Source organism: Paroedura picta, chromosome 1 (assembly GCF_049243985.1).
Source record: "Paroedura picta isolate Pp20150507F chromosome 1, Ppicta_v3.0, whole genome shotgun sequence".
NCBI lineage: Eukaryota > Metazoa > Chordata > Lepidosauria > Squamata > Gekkonidae > Paroedura > Paroedura picta.
This window is the reverse complement of record NC_135369.1, coordinates 12,713,760-12,737,832: the sequence shown is the minus strand read 5'-3', so window position 1 is coordinate 12,737,832 and position 24,073 is coordinate 12,713,760. Positions and strand designations below refer to the sequence as shown.

At 51.2% G+C, this 24,073-nt stretch overlaps 1 protein-coding gene across 7 annotated transcripts in view; it reads right to left on the bottom strand.

Moving 5' to 3' along the window:
* ADAM15 (ADAM metallopeptidase domain 15) overlaps positions 1 to 24,073 on the bottom strand; it is a 74,109-nt gene that overhangs the window by 35,216 nt on the left and 14,820 nt on the right. For all 7 annotated transcript variants that reach the window (XM_077322087.1, XM_077322106.1, XM_077322115.1 and 4 more), the window contains exons 3-15: positions 23,426 to 23,508; positions 20,966 to 21,044; positions 16,482 to 16,558; positions 13,678 to 13,858; positions 12,417 to 12,482; positions 10,945 to 11,013; positions 9,826 to 9,995; positions 8,182 to 8,263; positions 6,113 to 6,264; positions 5,855 to 6,029; positions 4,135 to 4,227; positions 2,858 to 3,053; positions 2,613 to 2,721 (exon numbers count right to left, since the gene is read on the bottom strand). In XM_077322087.1, the coding sequence (XP_077178202.1) occupies positions 2,613 to 2,721; positions 2,858 to 3,053; positions 4,135 to 4,227; positions 5,855 to 6,029; positions 6,113 to 6,264; positions 8,182 to 8,263; positions 9,826 to 9,995; positions 10,945 to 11,013; positions 12,417 to 12,482; positions 13,678 to 13,858; positions 16,482 to 16,558; positions 20,966 to 21,044; positions 23,426 to 23,508 (1,532 nt within the window). The remainder of the gene's footprint in view (positions 1 to 2,612; positions 2,722 to 2,857; positions 3,054 to 4,134; positions 4,228 to 5,854; positions 6,030 to 6,112; positions 6,265 to 8,181; positions 8,264 to 9,825; positions 9,996 to 10,944; positions 11,014 to 12,416; positions 12,483 to 13,677; positions 13,859 to 16,481; positions 16,559 to 20,965; positions 21,045 to 23,425; positions 23,509 to 24,073) is intronic.

Genomic DNA, 24,073 nt, shown 5'->3' with positions numbered 1-24,073 from the left:
ACAATCCACTGTGTGAAGACAACACAAGAATTTGTGCAATAGGTCGAAAAGCTTTATTCAGCGCTTGGAAAGCACAAACAAAACAGTAATACTACAAAGGCATTAAGAAGTTATAGGAACGCCACGGGAAATTCCAAATCCAAACAAGGAACCGGTAAATCCTGCGTTTCGCTCATGAACTCGTCCTCAGAGGAACCCCGGAAAAAACTTTACTGCACCAGTGCCCAGAGGACTCTAGATAACATTCCTATTCTAATGAGATTCTTCATTGTTTAATTGCAGAGTAACAACTCCTAAACATATGAAAGACTGTCTTTGCTATTGTTTGTTTGCGCTTTCCAAGAATTGGATCCAGCTTTTCTCTGTATTGTACAAACCTTCAGGGGCGCCTGGAGAGCAGCTGGAACGATGGCTGATCTCTGAACAACAGAGACTAGTTCCCTTGGAGCAGGGGTGGCCAAAATGTGGCTCTCCAGATGTCCATGGACTACAATTCCCATGAGCCCCTGGGGTAGGTGCATTTTCTGCACTGGCTAAGAGTGCAGTCTTTTAATTGGGGGTGGGATTTAAACCTTTACAATGTGAGGTTGTGTTTTTTTGACATGTCAGATTTTTCTGCAAACCTGGGGGTCCCCCACAAGCCTGCAGGAAAGTCTCTTGAGCATTAGCGTGGCCCCAATCTGCAGATTTAGATATCTGCAGATAGGGACAAGACTTGAGAAACAAATGCATGAATAAACACTCTGCTAATGCTGGTCCATGATCATAAGGAATTGATCTAGCCACAGGGTAAGTGCTTGATTTCGACTGCCACCATCCCACCCCTAGCTCTCTCTGCCTGTAAGGAAGGAGGACTTCAATGTTCTTCACCATGGGGCCTTGTTTGGAATACTGTGTACAGTTCTGGTCACGGTATCTCATAAGGGACACTGCAGAGCTGGGAAAAAGGACAGAGGAGGGTGACCAAGATGATTAGCAGGTTGGTGAGATGGCTAGCAGGGGGGGTTGGACGTGGCACAGGACAGCAGTTTATAAATTGGACAAAATAATTTTGTCTCCCTTTCCCGAAGGACTAGAACTCGAGGCAATTCAATGAAACTGATGGGCAGTAGGTTGAGGACAGACAAAAAGGAAAGGCTACTTTACACAGAAAGTGACTAAAATGTGGAATTCGTAGTGATGGCAGCAGGAATAAACAGCTTTAAAAGGGAACTAGATTCATGGAGGATAATTCAATGGCTACTAGCCATGGTGATTTGAGAGGAACCACTACATTTAAAGGCATTAAAACGCTGAATTCCAGAATGAGGAGGAAACATCAGGGAAAGCCTCAGTCTCTCTGCCCCGCTGTTAGCCATTCTGAGGAACTGGCTGGCCCCTGTGTGAGGCAGGAGGCTGGACTGGAGGGACCCTCCCTGGTCTGACCCAGCAGGGCTCTCCTGTGTCCTTATGAGGGGAAGGCCTCAGCCTCCCTGCCCTGTTGCAGGCCCTGCAGAGGGACTGGCTGGCCCCTGAGTGAGGCAGGAGGCTGGACTGGAGGGACCCTCCCTGGTCTGACCCAGCAGGGCTCTCCTGTGTCCTTATGAGGGGAAGGTCTCGGCCTCCCTGCCCTGTTGCTGGCCATGCAGAGGGACTGGCTGGCCCCTGTGTGAGGCAGGAGGCTGGACTAGAGGGACCCTCCCTGGTCTGACCCAGCAGGGCTCTCCTGTGCCCTTACGAGGGGAAGGCCTCGGCCTCCCTGCCCTGTTGCTGGCCATGCAGAGGGACTGGCTGGCCGGTGGGTGAGGCAGGAGGCTGGACTGGAGGGACCCTCCCTGGTCTGACCCAGCAGGGCTCTCTTATGTCCTTATGAGGGGAAGGCCTCAGCCTCTCTGCCCTGTTGCTGGCCCTGCAGAGGGATTGGCTGGCCCCTGTGTGAGGCAGGAGGCTGGACTGGAGGGACCCTCCCTGGTCTGACCCAGCAGGGCTCTCCTGTGTCCTTACGAGGGGAAGGCCTCGGCCTCCCTGCCCTGTTGCTGGCCATGCAGAGGGACTGGCTGGCCCCTGGGTGAGGCAGGAGGCTGGACTGGAGGGACCCTCCCTGGTCTGACCCAGCAGGGCTCTCCTGTGTCCTTATGAGGGGAAGGCCTCGGCCTCCCTGCCCTGTGGCTGGCCCTGCAGAGGGACTGGCTGGCCCCTGGGTGAGGCAGGAGGCTGGACTGGAGGGACCCTCCCTGGTCTGACCCAGCAGGGCTCTCCTGTGTCCTTATGAGGGGAAGGCCTCGGCCTCCCTGCCCTGTGGCTGGCCCTGCAGAGGAACTGGCTGGCCCCTGTGTGAGGCAGGAGGCTGGACTGGAGGGACCCTCCCTGGTCTGACCCAGCAGGGCTCTCCTGTGTCCTTACGAGGGGAAGGCCTCGGCCTCCCTGCCCTGTTGCTGGCCCTGCAGAGGGACTGGCTGGCCCCTGGGTGAGGCAGGAGGCTGGACTGGATAGACCCTTCCTGGTCTGACCCAGCAGGGCTCTTCTGATGTTCAGAACTCCCTGACTTGGTGGGGCTGCCCTAAGAAACTGTATCTCTTTGGCTCTGACAGATGCTTCTGTTTGTGTGTGTGGGGGGGGGGGATGGCACTCACCTCTGGGCACAAGGAACATAGGAACCATTGGGAAGCTGCCCACAGTGGCCCTCCAGATCCCCCCTGCTGTTCAGAGAAGCCATGCATGCGTCGGAGACAGGGACCGAACCTGCCGAGAGAGACACAGGAGGTCAGGACACATTGGTGGAAAACCAGGCAAAAAGGTGAAGCAGATGCTGGCCTTCCCAAATCTACTGTGGCACCACTCCCTTACTCTCTATGAACCCCCTTCGACATCCACTCACCTGGACCCCAAAGTTCCTGGCACTGACCCATGTAGGTGGGGCAGGCCCCTCCGTAGCAAATGGCTCCGCCTTCCGCGCAGGGCGTCCCGTCCTGCTTGTGGACGTTGGTGGGGCAGCGCGGGGAAGTGCCGTCACAGAATTCAGGAAGGTCGCATTCATTCTGTGTGCTGCGGCAGACAAAACCAGCCCCTCGCAGCTGGAAAGGGGCAGATGGGAGGGGAAAGCTGCTGTCAAGGGGAACAGGCGGCAAAGGTGAGACAGTGTGGTGCAGTGGCTAGGACAGCCCATTTCAACCTTTTGACCATGGATAAGTCCCTGAAATCTTTTCCAGGAGCCCTGCTTCAGCTGGCCACGCCTCCCAGCTGTCCCGGAGGAGAACTGAGGTGCACTCGAAAGCTCATGCCTTGAATAAATCTTGTTGTCGTTGTTGTTAAGTGCGAAGTCGTGTCCGACCCATCGCGACCCCCTGGACAATGATCCTCCAGGCCTTCCTGTCCTCTACCATTCCCCAGAGTCCATTTAAGCTCCCGCCGACTGCTTCAGTGACTCCATCCAGCCACCTCATTCTCTGTCGTCCCCTTCTTCTTTTGCCCTCAATCGCTCCCAGCATTAGGCTCTTCTCCAGGGAGTCCTTCCTTCTCATGAGGTGGCCAAAGTATTTGAGCTTCATCTTCAGGATCTGGCCTTCTAAGGAGCAGTCAGGGCTGATCTCCTCTAGGACTGACCGGTTTGTTCGCCTTGCAGTCCAAGGGACTCGCAAGAGTTTTCTCCAGCATAATAAATCTTAGTTGGTCTTAAAGCTGCTACTGGACTCTGATTTTATTGTGCTACTTCAGACCGACACGGCTACCCATTTGAATCTATCCCTATGGGCAAGCCTAATTAATGAGATATTTTTTAACTCGTGAAGCATCGCATTTCCGTAAAGCAGCCCTCTGATGCCCACCCTCCTACTTCCACCACCCTTCGCTCATTAGTACTGGGACAGTATAAGCAGGGGTGGCCGAACTGCGGCTCTCCAGCTATCTATGGACTACAATTCCCACGAGCCCCTGCAGTGAATGATGCTGGCTGAGGCTCATGGTAACTGTAGTCCATGGACAGCTGAAGAGCTATAGTTTGGCCACCCCTGGCATACAGGGGTCACCTGGCAATAAAGGTAATGACCAGGTACTCATGGGCTGGATAAGAGCCCTGGAAGAGCCACTTCTGGCTTGCAGGCTGTATGCTTGACATCTTTGGCAAAGCTTTGCTCCTCCTGTGCTGTGTAGAGTTACCTTGCATTCATGGCAGCAGGCCCCCCCAGTGGCGCACTGAGCTCCGGCCATCAGTTGGCACTCAGTTGCGTTGCAACATGGATCTGCACACTCCTGAAGGAAAAGGGAGAAAGAGAGAGATTCCCGTTCCTTAAAAACTCCAGCCAGAAGGTTAGGCTGCTTCAGATCCTCACTCGACCCCAGGTGGAAAAGATACCAGGTTGCGATAAAATGAGCAAAGGGGTAGCAGGCTCCCACCTAGCATAAATAGGCATATCCAACCCTTTGAGCATCACTTCCTTATGCATTTTGCCTGTTGAGCGCTTCACTCCTGTGTTGGCTGGGGCAAACTGTCTGCTTGTCCCATGTGCAAATAACCCCGGTGTTTCCCTCAAGGAACCCTTGCTCCTTGGGTTCGGGGGGGGGGGGCTCAAGAGAGTAAGCATGCACTTCACAGCCAGGGCTGGCCATTGCCTGGGGACAGTGGGACAGGATAGGCAGCAGTAGTCAAATTGGCCCCTTGTAGCAGAAGGAGGTCTGCCATGACTCAAAACAACAGAACGTAAGAACATAAGAGAAGCTCTGTTGGAGCAGGCCAGTGGCCCATCCAGCCCAGCACTCTGCATCACACAGAGGCCAAACCCCAGGGGCCATCAGGAGGTCCACCAGCACGGCCAGATCTCCAGAAGCTCTCCCAATCCTGCCCCCCAGGTACCAAGAACATAGAGCATTCCTGCCCCAGCCCTGAGAACCTAAAAGAAATCATGCTGGATCAGGCCAATGGCCCATCTGGTCCAACACTCTGTGTCACACAGTGGCCAAACCCAAGGGGCCATCAACAGAGCCAGAACTCCAGTAGCCCACCCCCCACAGTGATTCCCCCCGCCCCAAGCACCAAGAAGACAGAGCATACCAGCCCCAGACAGAATCTTCCATCCCTACCTTGTGGTTAAGAGCCACTGAGGGACCTTTGTTCCTCATTCATTCATTCATTCATTCATTCATTCATTCATTCATTCATTCATTCATTCATTCATTCATTCATTCATTCATTCATTCATTCATTCATTCATTCATTCCTCGCCTCTCCCCGGAGGCCTGAGACGAGTTACAGACATATAAAACCCCAATAAAAACATACAATAAAACACATCATACATAAATCCCCAGACAACAGAACAAGATGTGGTAAAAACTCAGGTCATATCTACTCTACCCCTTGGTAACCCACTCGAGGGGGAGGGAGGACAGAGGGTACCAGATGGACTTTGCTACTGCCACTGTAAGGGGGGGCAGATCTTCCATGCGGCCCGGCCTCACCCCCCGACCTGGCAGAAGAGCTCCGTTTTGCAGGCCCTGTGGAACACAGAGCTCCCGCAAGGCCCCCAGCTCCTCCGGGAGCTCATCTCACCAGGTTGGGGCCAGGACCGAAAAGGCCCTGGTCCTGGTCGAGGCCAGGCGCGCTTCTCTGCGGCCGGGGATGACCAATAAGTTTGTATCCGCAGCGCGTAAGGCTTATCCAATGCCCTCTTGAAGCTTTCTATGCTTATAGCTGCCCCGCAAGTTTCCTCCCCAGACAAAAACCGTTAAAACGCTGACAGCTTGGATCACGCTGCCCTCCCCTCTGCATCCTGCTTCAAACAGGAGCTGCACCAACAACGACCTTTACTGACCCATGCGCACCACATCGGTGTGCAGCCAAAGACACACAAGGAAAGGGAAGGGAGAGGTTTCGGCCTACCTCCCGGAGACCGCAGTCGCAGCCTTCCCCCGCTTCCACAAGGCGGTTCCCACAGCGGGGCTTGGTGAGGCGAGTTGGCTCGGGCACGTCCCGGAGACACCACACCCGGCTGCTCCGGAGGATCTCTTGGAGCTGCTGGTGGCTGCAATGGCTAAAACTCAGTCCAGGCATCAACCTGGAGAAGAGCAGAGAGGGATTCAGAGCTCAGGTGCCTCCCCGTCCTCAGGATTCGAACCTAGCACACGCAGATGCACTCACCCTGGTGGCTCCATGATGCAGCTGCGGCCAGGGGGAAGGTTGGGGCTGGACCCGTCACACCCGCAACCGGCACCGTCATGGCTGAGGCCCAGGTTGTGGCCTAGCTGATGGGAGAGGGTGGAGGCCATGACCAGCGGGCTGACAGAGTGGTCCTGAAAGGGGCAAGAACAGGAATCAGAGAATCATAGAATCATAGAGTTGGAAGGGGTCCTGCAGGCCATCTAGTCCAACCCCCTGCCCAACGCAGGATTAGCCCTAAGCATCCTAAAGCATCCAAGAAAAGTGTGTATCCAACTTTTGCTTGAAGACTGCCAAGTGAGGGGGAGCAGAAGGAAGAAAACAACCCCTTTCCATTAGCTAGAGTGCAGGCAGGATTAAAGAACTAGAGTTCTGTTTAAAAGAGTGATTGCACAATTTTTTGGTCACCATCTTGGGAGAGGCATTCCCAATGTCTCTCTCTTCGAGGAGGGAATGCCTCTTCTTACAGGATGTCCCGGCTTATGCCTGTCTTGAAGAATGCATCGTGTAAGAGGAGGAATTTAGTAGCTGGCTCTACTAAGATGCAATTAGGATGCATGCATGTGTCCCAGCAGACATTATCTTAGGAAGAGGTATTCCCCGTGCACCTCAGAAGGGAGTGCCTCTGCTAAAATGACATCACGGTGCATGACTGGAAACCGGTTCAAGCACCATGCTCCCATGAGCCACTCTCTTCCAGTTTGGTGTAGTGGTTAGGAGTGCAGACTTCTAATCAGGCATGCCAGGTTCGATTCTGCGCTCCCCCACATGCAGCCAACTGGGTGACCTTGGGCTTGCCACGGCACTGATAAAACTGTTCTGACTGAGCAGTGATATCAGTGCTCTCTCAGCCTCACCCACCCCACAGGGTGTCTGTTGTGGGGAGAGGAATGGGAAGGCGACTGTAAGCCGCTTTGAGCCTCCTTCGGGTAGGAAAAAGCGAAATATAAGAACCAACTCTTCTTCTTCTTCTTCTTCTTCTTCTTCCCTTCCAAAACAGAAACAGCTGGGATGTACCTGAAGGTCATTGAGTCCTCCCCCCTGCACAGTGCAGAAAATTCAGTGACCTTTCCCAGTGACCTTTGCCCTATGTGTAGAGCATGCTTTCTCAACCAGAGTTTCTTGACAGCTCTTGAAGGGTTTTCCAAATGGGTGGGAGTTAATTTTAATATATTTTTTAATTTGTTTAAACATTTATCTGGTGACATGACCATATATTATCATTCCAACCTGCCCACACCCCCAAAATGGCCAAAGAGGGGCCTGGAGGGGTGGGAAGGAAAGGGGAGGGTCCTAGGGTGGGCATGTCCACAGCTCTGCTTCCCAGCTATATTCTGTACCATCGTGCCCCTTCTGGGGTTTCTCAAAGCCTGAGGAATGCTTCAGGGGTTTTGCGATGGTAAAAAAATTGAGAAAGGCTGGCCTAGAGGAAGGCTGAAAACCTCCAAGATCCCTGGGCTGACCTAGCCTGGAAGAAGATATCTTCCTGAATCCAAAGTGGCGATCGGCATATAGGGGGGGAATGTTTCTTCTAAGACTGACTATTGGTAGTTTATACCTCTTATGTTAAAACACTAGGGCCATTTAAGAAAACTGGGAACATCATTTTTATATTAAAAAACAAAACAAAAAAAAGTCAGGTCAGTTAACTGTTTATAACCATTGCCTTCTCATCTTAATGCCTTTTATTTAGACTTTTATTATATCCCACTTAACTCCCCAGGGGAAATGCAAAGCAGTTACCCTCACAACAACCTTGTGCAATAAGTTCGTTTAAGAGCGTGTGACTGGTCCAAATTCATCCAGCAAGCTTTCATGGCAGAAAGGGGATTGGAACTCGCATCTCCCAGATCTTAGTGCAACACGCTAACTGCCACATCATGACGGCTCTCGTTGTTTTCACCGAATAAGCTTTCCAACAACCGTCTAAGGCAGGCCAGTGTTGCTGCCGGAGGGCGCCACTCAAAAGCGAGATCCAAATCAGCCATGGATGGATTTTTGGACATGACACGGCGCCGATTCCCTGGGAAGCAGCGAGCGTGCATACTCACCATGCTGAGGCCCCCCGAGCGCCCGGAGCAGATGGAAGCATGAGTGGACACCCCTGTTGTACCACCAATTAATGGGGAACCCCTGAGAAGATAAAAGAGAAAGAGTGAATGAGAGGGACTGGCACTAAAACAGACCAGGAAAAGAAAAATTAGATTCAAGCCCAGGTGCAACTTCGAGATCAATGCGTGGGGGGGGGGGGGAGTAGTATAAGGTTTCAAGAGTCAAAGTTCCCTTCGTCAAATACGAGATGGAATGGAGATCTCAGTCCTCATTAGGGATGGGCACAAACCAGGAAAATGTGGTTTGGTTCGTGGTTTGCCTACCCGACGCAGAGCAATATTTTTCAGGCTAATCCTGCAGTCCCTTTAGAATCATAGAATCATAGAGTTGGAAGGGGCCATACAGGCCATCTAGTCCAACCCCCTGCTCAACGCAGGATCAGCCCAAAGCATCCTAAAGCATCCAAGAAAAGTGTGTCTCCAACCTTTGCTTGAAGACTGCCAGTGACTTTAAAGGGACCGCAATCCCCTTAAAGGGACTGTCCCATCCATCAACCACCACAAACTACTTAAAAATTACTGGAAGTTCATGAAAGTATACTCGTCATGAACTTCCATTTGCAAACCACTAACAGATATATCTCTTATATGCACATGAGAATGCACTCAGGCTAAGAGGGTAGAACTTTAAGGGTAGAATTTTGGAAATTAAATATTTTGCACAGAGGGCTCCTAGAGAGATCTACCTGGAGACGTTTTATACAAACAGAAGCCTCTTTGAATTCTTTTTACCACCTTATATTGCAACATTACATTAGTGCATTTTAATATCAGACCCCTGAGGAAGGCCCAGAGAGGGGCTGAACCGCGTTTGGTCCTTTGTATTAGGGTCAATTTATCCATGTGTCAATACATAGTGATCTGTGCATTAATGTATGATTAATACTGATGCTTTTAAAATTGTAAACACATACATGAATAGTGAGAAATATTTGTATTTTCACATTTAGCATATTCTGCTGCTCAACCTCTAAGGTTCCCAGCTTAATATACAAAGGTTGGGTTCTTTTGTTCCCTCTTTTCTTGTCCACTGTATTAATTGGCAATTACACAGAATATGATGTATAATGATTTTAATATCTTCAGAGGTAGGACACGGCACGTAGGGAACACACGTCAGCATGGAGAGAGTCCCATCTTGGAACTCAGAAGCTGAGCTGAACAATAAAAATAATGTAAAACTTGTTGGTTGTTTATTATGGTGCACAATTAAAAACAGAATAAAAACTTCTTAAAAACTATACCGAACTAACAGCACATAGAACCACGGACCAAACGCGTTTCGACCCTTCCGGGTCTTCCTCAGTGGTCAAGATTATAATAATACACTCTATATAGAAATATAGAACTCTCTATAATGTATAGGTAGGACACGGCACGTAGGGAACACACGTCAGCATTGAGAGAGTCCCGTCTTGCCATGACCTACCTCTAAAGATACCAGTCACAGGCCACAGGCCATCAGGGATTAAAACTGTCAGGGCATGGCCAGAAAACCCACAATCAATTCAGACCACCGCTGGCTTCAGACATGCAGGACCCCACCTGGCTCTTTTCAGTCAGCCCCTCCCCCTGTCCCCTTACGTGATAAGCTGAGCGCTGTCATGTGGGACCTCAGGGAGGAGTGCCTGCTGCCTCCAGCGCAGAAAACGCTCCAGCACAGCGTGAGGACGCCCTTCCATCGACACCCGATCTCGGTCGTTCCAGACTTCAGAGTGCACGAGCGCCACCCGCAGCCCCAAGGGACGGTAAAACTGTGCAGGGTCGATTTAAAGGGAAAAAGAGAGAGAGGTCAGGCTTAGAAAGGGTTAAGCAGTGGAATGAGGTCATTTCAGCCAAGGAAACACAAGAGAGAAATCCTTTTTGGAGAATCCTTGCTCTAAACCAGCCTTCTGTCAACCTTTTGACTATGGAGGTACTGCTGAAGTATCTTCCAGGTGTCATAAACCCCCATTCATGCCCGTTAGTTTCGTTTCCTTTGAGCTGGCAAGGTCAGGGGTTGTAAACCTGTAAATCTGTCCTCGGGCTCCAAGCCTCCCTTCTTTTCGCAGTGGGAGTTGTCCGCTGTTGATGTATCAATCTCACTCTAAGTGTCCTTGCTTAGACAGCCTAGTCTCAACAAAGCTGTAACAGTATAGATTAGATTCCTGGCCATCTGGCATCCTGTGAACTCCGGCACCTTTGCTCTCCCGCCAAAATGCCTTAGTGCCCCTCCCTTATGGAGAGGACTATATATCTGCCTTGTATTGCCTATTGCTCTTTGTTATTATCAAGATCTTTGCTTAGGAAGATCTTGGCTTGCTCTAGCATTCTGTGGACTCTGTTTAATAAAGCTCTCTTTGGATTTCAACTGATTGTTGGATCTCGGATGTGTCTTTATTACGGACTCTGCAGGCTTGGCTCAGCCTGGTTCCTGACACCAGGCTGAGAGGTACCCGGAAGTGATGTCAACTGGCCATGTTCCGCCCCCAAAAAAGAGGAGCCTTGGCCAACAAAGGTTTAAAGGGCAGGGGTCCCTCCACTTCAGACCCCCTCCAGGCCCATCATGGCCACCCTACAGCGTGGCCCTAAGCTGCGGCCTGACCGCAAAAAGCGCCCCCCATCCAAAAACAAACAAAGTGATCAACAACAGAACTTTATCAACGGGCTAATCAGTGCAACTGTCTGTCCGCGCCACCAAAAACTGCAAAACTGGCTACGTACCCCATCCATATAGCTGGCGATCTCCAGCATCCGTATCTGGATTTGGTCAAGATTGAAATACAGCTTGAACTGAAATGAGAAAATTGCACTGACGTCGTTTCAGACACAGAGAGAAAGACAAGAGAAAAAGACTTCCTCAGCCCCAGCTGTGCCCTTCGGGATTTCTTGGCCAATGTGGTGTTGAGGTTAAGAGCGGGGGCCTCTAATCTGAAGAACTGGCTTTGATTCCCCACTCCTCCACCATATGCAGCCAGCTGGGTGACCTTGGGCCGGGGTCTCAGTTCTCTCCGAGCTCTCATGGGGTGTCTGTTGTGGGCAGAGGACGGGAAGGAGATTGTAAACAGCTTTGAGACTCCTTTGGGTAGTGAAAAACAAGAGTCTGTTTAACCAGCTCTTCTTTTTAATTTACCCAAGAAAATCCCTGCAGGATCCGACCTGAGCTCAGGTAGAATCTTCTGGAATAGCCACAAGGGAAAAAATCTTATTTGCTCTTTGACCGCTAGGTACTGGCATTCGTGCCCCTGAACATGAAGGTCCTCATGGACCCTCAAAAGATAATAGCTATGGAGAAAGCTCTATGGATGCTTTAAGCACAGGGGGCTCCCCAAGCACCAAGAACACAAGAGAAGGCATGTTGAATCAGGCCAATGGCCCACCCAGTCCAACATTCTGTGTCACACAGTGACCAAAACCTAGGAGTCATCAGGAGGTCCACCAGTGGAGCCATGGTACCTGCTTGGTGGCAGCTGTCACCGCAGCACAAGGATCTTTACTGTGTGACTGAAGATAAGCTGAGGCAACCATCTTGTGGCAGCCATTCTGAAAGGTGCCTGCAGGTTAAAAAGGTTAGGAATCACGGGTATAGCAACTAAAGTGTTGGGCTAAGACAGGGAAAGCTGCAGGTTCAAGTCCCCAGTTTCCCATGAAAACTCACAGGGTGACCTTGGCCTAGTCACATACCCTAGGAAGAGCATTTGAGCCACTAAAACGCTGCAACCACATGCAGAGCCACAGAAAGCTCACACAATGTTCAGAGAGGAGGAGAACATCTGGGATTTTGTACTCCACTTTTTTTTTGATCTGAAGGAGTCTCAATTGCCTTCCCTTCCTCTCCCCACAACAGACGCCCTGTGAAGTAGGTGGGGCTGAGAGAGCTCTGAGAGAACTGAAACTGGCCCAAGGTCACCCCGTGGGCCACATGTGTCTCAAAGCAGCCTCAAAGCCTTCCTGTGAGACAGATGGTGCCGAGAGAGCTGTTGAGAGAACTGGGACTGGCCCCAGTTCACCTAGCTGGCTGCATGTGGAGGAGGAGTAGGGAATCAAACCCGGTTCTCCAGATTATAGGTCACCATTCTTAATCATGACAACAAGCTGCCAGTCTAATATACTTTAGATGCCTTCCATGGAAACTCCAAAGCCAGAGGGGGGATATATAGCAAGGACGTGGGTAGGGAGCCACCAGGGCCTCTCACCTCAGCACGGTCGGCCACCATCACCAGTTCCACGTATCGGTGTTCAGGTTCCGCCTGCCGCTTACCCTGGGAGAGGGGAGAAAACGTTTCGTTGGACGCCACAGAAGATCTCTTAGAATCATAGAATCATAGAGTTGGAAGGGGCCATACAGGCCATCTAGTCCAACCCCCTGCTCAACGCAGGATCAGCCCTAAGCATCCTAAAGCATCCTATTTGTGCCCGACAGTCTTTGACCAAGCAGAAGCGCCAAAATGCCCAGGAAGCATCTAGACCAGTTCTCAACCTGGGGGTCGGGACCCCTTTGGGAGTCAAACGACCCCTTCAAAGGGGTCATGGCAGGGCAAGCAGCTTGGCCAGGGGAGGCGCCATCTACACAACAGCCTTGCGGGGTAGATTGAGATAGAGCGTTCGTCTGTCTTGGAGCAGCAGAAAAGAGCGAGATGGGCATGGTGGGACAAGAGGCAGAACTGAACTGAGAAACCCCGGGAGAAAACCAATTTAAATACAATCATAAACATTGGATCTTCACATCATTGGTGAGTTTTGGTGTAATTTCTGTGAAAGAACACTTGCATAATTTTATGGTTGGGAGTCACCACAACATGAGGAACTGTATTAAAGGGTCACGGCATTATGAAGGTTGAGAACCACTGATCTACACTAGATTAGCGATCCCCAACCTGTGGGCTGCGGACCACATGTGGTCCGTCAACTAATTGGAGGTGGGCCGCGAAGGATGCCTTCTCCCCCCCCCCGGCCCTTTACTTCATCCCCCCCGGCCCTTTACAACACACTCTGGGTGTCATTGTCTCCCATCACTCCCAGATGGGACTATTTCGTTGCAGAGAAACAAGCTCAGGGTTCCCATTGATTTGTCATTGTCATGAGTTAAAATTTCCATGAAAATAAAATGTTCCTCATGTTCATTGTTGTGGCGTGTCTGTATCTTATTTTGAAGGGGTGTTTAAACATTACCATAGTGATCAGAGAGCGTTAGGGCAGTGGTTGAGAGTAGAGGAGTAAACTACCCCCCCCACCGGGCCTCAGTAAAATTGTCAAGCGTTGAGTGGTCCCCGGTAATAAAAAGGTTGGGGACCACTGCACTAGATGACGGCATTGTGCTCTCTGTGGGGCAGCCCTTGAAGACTGTCCAGAAGGCTGAGTGGAATGGGGAGCAAGGGCCACAGAATTCTAGTCTTGAACTAGAGGTATCATGCTGTAGAAGCTGGGGGCGAGGATCAAAAACGTTGCCATGCATACCCTACGTAGCAGAGGTTGCTCCGGCTGTGGATGAAGCTGTCCATGGGACAGAGAAATTGGCCTACATTCTCCCGGGCCGTGTTTGACCGCACGAAGTCTGTAGGCTCTGTGATGTGTCGCATTCCCCCTGGCGTGAGACTCAAGGCTGTAGCTTTGGCCCCTTGACAGGAACAGGAGACCACTGGAAAAGGAAGTCACATTAGAGAACATAAGAAGAAGCCATGTTGGATCAGGCCAGCGGCCCATCCAGTCTGACACTGTGTCACACAGTGGCCAAAACTCAGGAGCCAACATGGGGCCCACCATAAAGGCCGGAATTCCAGAAGCCCTCCCACGGTTGCCTTCCCTCAGACATAAGAACATAAGAGAAATCATGTTGGACCAGGCCATTGGCCCATCCAGTCCAACCCTCTGGGTCACACAGTGGCCAAAACCCAGGGGCCATCAGGAGGTCCACCAGAAGGGCCAGAACTCCAGAAGCCCTCCCACTATGGCCCTCCAAGCAACAAGAACCTAAGAGAAGCCATATTGGACCAGGCCAATGGCCCACCCAGCCCAACCCTCTGGGTCACGTGGCCAAAACCCAGGGGCCATCAGGAGGTCCACCAGCAGGGCCAGAACTCCAGAAGCCCTCCCACTATGGCCCTCCAAGCAACAAGAACCTAAGAGAAGCCATGTTGGATCAGGCCAGGTGGCCCATCCAGTCCAACCCTCTGTGTCACACAGTGGCCAAGATCCAGGGGCCATCAGGAGGTCCACCAAAAGGGCCAGAACTCCAGAAGCCCTCCCACTATGGCCCTCCAAGCAACAAGAACCTAAGAGAAGCCATGCTGGACCAGGCCAATGGCCCATCCAGTCCAACCCTCTGTGTCACACAGTGGCCAAGATCCAGGGGCCATCAGGAGGTCCACCTGCAGGGCCAGAATTCTGGAAGCCCTTCCCCTGTGGCTCCCAAGCACCAAGAACACAGAGCTAAATAATGCCATTGTGACCCACTTCCGCAAGTGTCTGCTGCCATTTCACACAGTAAAAGCGCCCCGTGCTCTTTCCGCTCTCGCCTCCCCGGCTGCCAACTGCCAACTGCTCTTTCCAACTGTCACTCCCAACATTCCCTCAGTTCTCATTGGCCACTCGCAGAGAGGGGCAGAACCTAACCTGTCCATCACAGTGAGCAAGGCCTGACTGGCATTCTTAAGCTAGAGGCCGAGTTATCACAGAATCACAGAGTTGGAAGGGGCCATACAGGCCATCTAGTCCAACCCCCTGCTCAACGCAGGATCAGCCCTAAGCATCCTAAAGCATCCAAGAAAAGTGTGCATCCAACCTTTGCTTGAAGACTGCCAGTGAGGGGGAGCTCACCACCTCCTTAGGCAGCCTATTCCACTGCTGAACTAGAATCATAGAATCATAGAGTTGGAAGGGGCCATACAGGCCATCTAGTCCAACCCCCTGCTCAACGCAGGATCATAGAATCATAGAGTTGGAAGGGGCCACACAGGCCATATAGTCCAACCCCCTGCTCAACGCAGGATCAGCCCTAAGCATCCTAAAGCATCCAAGAAAAGTGTGTCTCCAACCTTTGCTTGAAGACTGCCAGTGAGGGGGAGCTCACCACCTCCCTAGGCAGCCTATTCCACTGCTGAACTACTCTGACTGTGAAATTTTTTTTCCTGAAGGCAGCCAGTGTGGTGCAACAATTAGAGTGGCAGAGGGCAGAACAGGGAGAACCAAATTCTCACTCTTGTCGTGAAAGTGTGCTGGGAGCCTAGGCTACCTCACAGAGAGCCAGCATGGTAGAGTGGTTAAGAGGGGCAGCCTCTAATCTGGAGAGCCCGCTTTGATTCCCCGCTCCCCCTCATGCAGCCAGATGGGTGACCTTGAGCCAGTCACAGCCCTGTTGGAGCTGTTCTCACAGAGCTGTTCTGTCAGAGCTCTCTCAGCCCCACCTACCTCACAGGGTATTGGTTATGGGGGGGAAGAGAAAGGGTAGAGAAGGAGAGGGAAGAGTCAGTTTTCTGTACCTTGCTGTTCACTACCCAAAGGAGTCTCAAAACAGCTAACAATCGCCTTCCCTTCCTTTCTCCAAGACAGATACCCTGGTGAGGTAGTTGGGGCTGAGAGAGCTCTGACAGAACTGCTCTGTGAGAAAAGCTCTAATGGGATTGTGGCTGGTCCAAGGTCACCCAAGCTGGCTGCATGTGGAGGAGCAGGGAATCACACCCGGTTCTCCGGATTAGATGCCGCTCTTAACCACCACACCACGCTGGATTAGGGGATTGTGAGCCACTTTGAGACTCCTCCAGATAGCAAAAAAAACAAAAAAAAAACAAAGGGGGGGGGGTACAAAACTCCAGCTCTTCCCTGGAGGACAATGGAGGAGAGGAGAATAATGGAAGCCTATTTGGTCCCTGTCAAAGACCAAAGTGGCATATAAATTAAAGTGCTGGCATACTGGCAAGGCTGGAGACGCCCCAGCTCAAATCCCCAATCTTCCCCTGGAGTTTTCTGGACAAACTAGGGTCAATCTGTTTTCTTAGGCTAAGCTACCCTGCAGGGGGGTTGTGACGAGAGAAAACCAGAGGCGGGGAGAATTTCTACCTGAAAAAGCAACAAATATGTGACTCAGCAACAATACTTCATGGAGGGGACTGGAATTCTGGTGCCTTTACTGGGGGCAGCGAACTGCAAAATGCAGTAAACTGATTCCTTGAGGGTCGTCGCACTAATATAACATTTCGATCATTGTCTCGAAGCCCCCACCGTTCTTTCCTCCTCCCCTCTTTGTCCTGGCTCCCCGTTCTTACCTTAGACCTGAGCAAATGCAGACATTGGCCCACGAGTCGAGAAATCCCTGGACACTACCCCGATAACAGCAATTCCCCTGCAACAGAGAGGAGGAGGAGGTATAAACCACAGTCCCTGTCCCTGCCTCCAAAATGTGCATGCACAGGTTGAGGCATGTCTGAGACGCCCAATGAAATAATTTTAGAAGCACGCCGAAGGAAGAAAAATCGGGGTGGCAGGAAAGTTATGCTATACCTAGATGAGGAAGACTAAGGAATTTTGGAGCACTGTAGCTTGGGGAGGTGAATTAGATACACATAAGATCAGAGCCTCTTGTGGCGCAGAGTGGTAAGGCAGCAGACATGCAGCCTGAAAGCTCTGCCCATGAGGTTGGGAGTTCGATCCCAGCAGCTGGCTCAAGGTCGACTCAGCCTTCCATCCTTCCGAGGTCGGTAAAATGAGTACCCAGCTTGCTGGGGGGTAAACGGTAATGACTGGGGAAGGCACTGGCAAACCACCCCGTATTGAGTCTGCCATGAAAACGCTGGAGGGCGTCACCCCAAGGGTCAGACATGACTCGGTGCTTGCACAGGGGATACCTTTACCTTTAAGATCAACCAAGTGCACTCTGTTACCAGCCCCATGGCCTACCCCACTCTGCTCCGTTCTCTTTCCCTCCCCCTTTTCTTTTTAACTCAGTTGCTGGCCCCCATGGACTTGGGGCTGTCGGTAAAAATGGAATGGCAGAGTAAGATTTTAGATTATTTTATCATTTGCACAATTGACGGCCATGGACTACGTATGCATGTTTTAATATGATTATCTTTGCGAACGGCCCTGAGCCTGTTGTCCGGAAGGACAGTATATATGCCTAATAAATTAAAAAGTATATTTAATTCTCAATGTTCTCCCCCTCCTGGGCATGCTTAAGATAACTTAAAAAAAATCATTTCTGGAACAGAACGATTGAGACCGATTAGCTACGATGGCCCGACGAATCCTCCATGTTCAGAGGCAGTCTACCTCTAATTATCAGATCAGAAACCCTATAACAAGCTTTCTCAACCAGGGTTCCATGAAACCCTGGGGTTTCCTGACGGCCCCGGATGAGTGAATGGGTAGAATTAGTTAAATTTTAATATGTATTTTTTAAATTTGTCAAACATTTATCAGGTGATATGAACATATATGGTCATGTTGACCCTTCCCCCCTCCTAAAAGGGGAGGGGGAGGGGAGGGGCCCCAGGTGGGCGTGTCCACAGCTCTGCTTCCCAACCTTATTCTGCACCATCATGTCACTTCTGGGGTTTCTTGAAGCCTGAAGAACATTTCAGGGGTTTCTCAATGGTAAAAGAAGTCGAGAACAGCTGCCCTATAGAAAAAACCATGAAGAATCCCTAGAGAGAAAAGGGTTGGGGGGGGCAGCCCGGACTCTAGTCATTCAGGCCTCCATCTAATTGGGTTTAGGTCTGTGCCTGATAAAGGAAGCGCTGACTCTCGAAAGTTGATATCCTGAGTGTCTCGTTGGCCTCGGGGGAGCAACAGGACTCGAAATTAAATATTTAGGATATTTTCGTGCCGCCTCTTCAGAGCCCTGCTGGAAGGGGCTCGGGATTTTAAAAAGAACCAACCCTAGGGCTCCAACAAGCACAAGAGGAAAATTCCATTCCCAGGAAACGCAGCCAACGCGGAGGACGGAAGATAATAGCAGGTACTGAGAGAGCCCATTTTCCCTAATTGCTCCAAAGTGCCTTCGAAAGTGCCCGACTCCTTTTATTTATTCAGACAATGCACAAGTGGCTCTTCGGTGCAATCATCAACAGGAGGAACAAGGCCCACAGGGCGGACGGGAAACGCTGCCCCCTCCACGTCCATCATGCCATCTGCCAAAAGAAGGCTGCGGGCATCCCATGGCTCCAACCAGAAGGAAGTTGGCGGACAAAGGGGCCTTCGTGTTACAGCTTATGGCCGTGGTTCTCAGCCTGGGGGTCTGGACCCCTTTGGGGGTCGAATGACCCTTCCACAGGGGTCTCGGCAGGGCAAGCAGCTTGGCAGCGGAGGGCTCTGCCCCCGTTGCCGCTCCTCCTGCAGGCGACCGCACTCAGTTGCCAGGTGCTCCAGCAGTGCCTTCAGCACTGTCTCCCGCCAGGTGCTTCAGGTGGCGGCACAGCTCAGCGGGACAAGAGGCAGAACTGAACTGAGAAACCCTGGGGAAAAAAACCAATTTATATACAATCATGAACAATGGATCTCCATGCCATTGGTCAGTTTGGGTTTTAATTTCGGTGAAAGAACATTGGCATGATTTTATGGTTGGGGGTCACCTCAACATGAGGAACTGTATTAAAGGGTCGCGGCATTAGGAAGGTGGAGAACCACTGGGTTATGGAGACCCTCCCACCTGAGATTTCCAGCACACAAGATGAAAAAAGGTGGTTTGCCACTGCCTGCCCTCTCCGGAGCCACCCTGGGCACCCTGGCAGCCTCCCATCCGAGGACTGACCACGGCCCATTCTGCACCCACTGGATAATGCACTTTCAGTGTGCTTCTCCAGCTGGATTTTCCTGTGCAGAACGGGAAAATCTGCTTTTAAAGTGCATTGAAAGTGTATTATCTAATGTGTGCGGTATGGGTCCAGGACTCATTCCACAAATGTTGGATGAGGCACCTCCAATGCAATTAGAAGCAGATTTTCCTGTTTCACCCGGGGAAAATCCAGGTGCAGAAGCACGCTGAACGCGCATGGTCCAACGGGTGTCGAATAAGCCTGAGGCTAGCTAGCTTAGAATCAGTGTGCGGAAACAGAGCCCTTCCCCAAAGGGCCTAGTCACTGGAACTGCAGTGTCACTGGGCAAGGACCGCTAACATAACTGATGATGCAGCTGTCCAAAGATTCTCAGGACTTGAGATCTGACAGAGCGGGGAGAAACATTTGAGAACCAGCGTGGTGCAGCAGTTAAGAGATTAGAGTCTGGGAGACCTGGCTTCAAAAACCGATCTTGGTGACACCTAGCCTACCTCGCAGGGCTGTAAAGTTTCAGGGATTCTACGAAGATGAAGAGAAGGCTATAAGCCACCCTTGCTGTCTACCATTATGTTAATAAATAAACAAACTGGGAAGAAGATACTCCTTCAAATAACCGGGCCCTAAAGCAGAAGTAGTCAAACTGCGGCCCTGCAGATGTCCATGGACTACAATTCCCATGAGCCCCTGCCAGCAAATGCTGGGAATTGTAGTCCATGGACATCTGCAGGGCCGCAGTTTGACTACCCCTGCCCTAAAGCGTTTTCTAATCTAATTTCAGCAGATATTCACAGTAAGGTAAGGAAGTTAGAATTGTCCCATACAGTCTCACCCCCTCTGTTCCTGCCCGGGAACTCAAATCACAGGGAGAAACCCACCTGACTGTCCCATCAATCAAAGATGCTCTTTTAGTGGGAACAAGAGATGGGGCCTTTCCAGTGGTAGCCCCACAGATATGGAAACACCTTCCCAGGAAGGTGTCCCCGGCCTCACACTTCCAAACCTTAAGAGGCAGCTGGAGACTTTTATTTAGGGCTGCATTTAAATTAAAGCAGTTCAGAACGGCGATTTGAAATTTTGGCTTGAAATTTTAAAAAGGTTGCTATGTACTTTATTTTGCAATGGATGGCTGTGAAAGTTCGACATTAAGGAAGGCCGAGTGTCAAAGAATTGAGGCTTTTGAACTCTGTTGCTGGAGAAGACTCTTGCGAGTCCCTTGGACTGCAAGGCGAACAAACCGGTCAGTCCTAGAGGAGATCAGCCCTGACTGCTCTTTAGAAGGCCAGATCCTGAAGATGAAACTCAAATACTTTGGCCACCTCATGAGAAGGAAGGACTTCCTGGAGAAGAGCCTAATGCTGCGAGCGATGGAGGGCAAAAGAAGAGGGGGACGACAGAGAATGAGGCGGCTGGATGGAGTCACTAGAGCAGTAAGTGCAAACTTAAATGGACACCGGGGAATGGTAGAGGACATGAAGGGCTGGAGGATCATTGTCCATGGGGTCGCAATGGGTCGGACATGACTTTGCACCTAACAACAACAACAATGTACTTTATTAGTGGTTGTGGGTGTGGGTGTGTCTACATTCGGGTCTACCCAAACCGAAGATACACCCCAAAAATACTTTATCAATATTTTTCCGATGTATTTCAGCCTCCTGAATGTATCTGTTTTCCCCACGAGAAATATCAGGAGAGAGGGAACTGCACACCCCTAATTGTAAGCTGCGCTGAGGTCTCCTGGAAGCCAGCTGGCGAATCAATATTTTAAACAAATGCATTTTGTAAAGGAAAATTCGACTCCAGGAAGATAATATTCAAGGGCGCATTTTGCCCATCCAGAGGGGCACTTTGGGCCCAACCCAGCGGTGTCCGCAAGCAGGGCCGTGTCCTAGCTGGCGCGAACAGAGAACAGAACCTCCCGTTCAAGGTCGCCATGGGGAGGCGCTGGGCAACCACCCGGAAACACAAAGGCCTACCTCTGGGCTGGTCTGGTGAATCACCTTGGTTCCATTGGGAAGATAATATGCCAGTCCTTGGGCACCTGCCAGCAGCTCCCTGTCAGAGAAGATATAATCAGCCAGGAGGGCGTGTCTGCTCAGAAAAGGTCACCTTGATCAGGTGGCAGTCGTAGAAAAGGGGAGGGGTGGGTGGCGGAAAGGGCCACTGAGTCCCAGCCACTTATGGTGGCCCCACTGGAGCTTCCAATGCAAGAGACATTCAGGGGGGGCTTGCCATTGCCTGCCTCTGCTTAGTGACCCTGCATAGTGGCCTCCCGTCCAAGTACTGACCCGGTTAGCTTTCAAGAGCTGATGAGATCAAAGAACCCTGCTGGGTCAGACCAGTCCAGCCTCCTGCCTCACCCAGGGGCCAGCCAGTTCCTCTGGAGAGTCAACAATAGGGACTGGCTGGCCCCTGTGTGAGGCAGGAGGCTGGACTGGAGGGACCCTCCCTGGTCTGACCCAGCAGGGCTCTCCTGTGTCCTTATGAGGGGAAGGCCTCGGCCTCCCTGCCCTGTTGCTGGACCTGAAGAGGGACTGGCTGGCCCCTGTGTGAGGCAGGAGGCTGGACTGGATGGACCCTCCCTGGTCTGACCCAGCAGGGCTCTCCTGTGTCCTTATGAAGGGAAGGCCTTGGCCTCCCTGCCCTGTTGCTGGCCCTGCAGAGGGACTGACTGGCCCCTGTGTGAGGCAGGAGGGTGGACTGGAGGGACCCTCCCTGGTCTGACCCAGCAGGGCTCTCCTGATGTTCTTGTGAGGGGAAGGCCTCAGCCTCCCTGCCCTGTTGTTGGCCTTCCACAGGAACTGCCTGGTCACTGTGAGTCAAGATCCTGGACTAGATGGACCACTGCTCTGATCCAGCAGGGCTCTTCTGATGTTCTTATCCTTGGGAATCATAGTAATGACTAGTCATGTAGCCATCTCTCTTCTCACGATCTCTGCAATTCTCCACCTCCTGAACATCCAACTCTGGGGAACTAATTATTGCTGATCCCACAGCTCAGAGAATTAACACAATGGATCCTCCAAGTTAAGGGAGAGATGAATCACAGAGTTGGAAGGGACTTCCCAGGGTCATCTAGCCCAACCCCCTGCACAATGTAGAAACTCATAACTACCTGCCCACCCACAGTGACCCCAATTTCATGCCCAAGTGAGCCCTCCACCAAAAATCTCCAGAATCCAGCCTGGCCTGGAAGAAATTCACCTACCATCCCACAGTGGCAATCAGCAATTCCCTGGGTATGCAAGGAAGGGCCCCAAGAGACAAACACTGGCACATCCCTTCCTGCCCACCCACTCACCATCTGCCTAAGTTCATAGAATCAGCATTTCTGTCAAATGACTATCCAGCCTCTGCTTAAAAACTTCCATGAAAGGAGAACCGAACACCTCCTCAGGAAGCCTGTTCCACTGAGGAACCGTTCTAAATGTCAGGGACTTCTTCCGGATGTTTAGCCAAAAATTCTTTTGAATTACTTTCAACCCACTGGTTCTGGTCCGACCCTCTGGGGTAACAGAAAACAATTCTGCCCCATCTTCTATATGACAGCCCTTCATGTATTTGAAGAGGGCTAACATCTCCCCTCTCAGTTGCCTTCTCTCCAGGCTAAATAGACCAAGCTCCCCCAACCTTTCCTCATACAACTTGGTCTCCAGTGGTTGGCGAGGAAGCATCTTGCCCTAACTCTCCATTTCCCAGTTGCTGGACCAACATTAGAACCAGAACGCTGGGCAAGATGGATCCCAGTCCAATACTGAATTTTTATTTCTATGTGGTGCAGTGTGGTAAGCGGCAGAAATGCTGTCTGAAGCTGTCTGCCCATGAGGCTGGGAGTTCGATCCCAGCAGCTGGCTCAAGGTTGACTCAGCCTTCCATCCTTCCGAGGTCGGTAAAACGAGTACCCAGCTTGCTGGGGGGTAAACGGTAATGACTGGGGAAGGCACTGGCAAACCACCCCGTATTGAGTCTGCCATGAAAACGCTGGAGGGCGTCACCCCAAGGGTCAGACATGACTCGGTGCTTGCACAGGGAATACCTTTACCTTTATGCGTCTCTACCCCCCCCCCCACACACACACACAATGCTCACAGCTATGAGCACCTACCCCTCAATGCTTATATATAAACCCCCATGGTTCAGAGACAACCCACCACTAGAAGCGTGCATGCACACACCAGCTTGCACCCATAATAAATCTTCATTGGTCTTAAAGGTGGGCCTGGACTCCAAGTTACTCCTAGTCCATCCCTAAAGAACACTTGAAGAATGCTAATAAGGAACAGAGAGCAGCTGGCTTCTGGCTTCCCAGAGGCACACAGACAAAACAGGATGCTAGAAAAGAGGGCGCTTTGGGTCTGATCTGGCAGAACTCTTCCATCAAGCCCCCCACCCAGCCACCCACACCGCCGTTTCTACGAGCCCCACTTCCGACTCACCAATTCCGTTCCAGATCCACCAGAAAACGACCTCCGTCAACCTCCAGGGCAATCTGCAGGCGAGCCGGGAACCCCTTCTGCCCCTGACAGTGAGAGATAACAGCAGTATTAATTTCCATTCTTCGTGCTCCGCCTTTCCCACAGGGACTCCAGGTGGGCTGCCCAGCTTGAGTCAATACAATCGACAGGATGGGCCATTCAAGAAACAAGGAAATAGGATTTGGGTGGACGACTCAAGCAGAAAATCTAGCATTTGTTCTCGCAGAGCAGTTCTGTCAAGGCTCTCTCAGTCTCACCTCCCTCGCAGGGTGTCTGTTGTGGGGGGGAGGAAGGGAAGGTGATTGTAAGCTGCTCTGAGATTTCTTCGGGCAGTGAAAAGCGGGGTATAAAAACCAACTCTCCTTCTAGAAGAAAGAACAGAACTGAAGCGAAGCAGATCAAGGTATGTAGGCACGCTTCAGTTTATAGCCAAAGTTGAATTGTTGGTGTTATTTATTATATTTATATACCGCCCTCCCTGAAGTCTCAGTGTGCTTTACATCAAACAGGAACAATACAAATCACTCAGTTTATAATAATACGACAATAACAAGGACACACTAGGAAAGGTCCCCCTGGCCCCAAACTTTGTTTTATGTATCCGAAGAA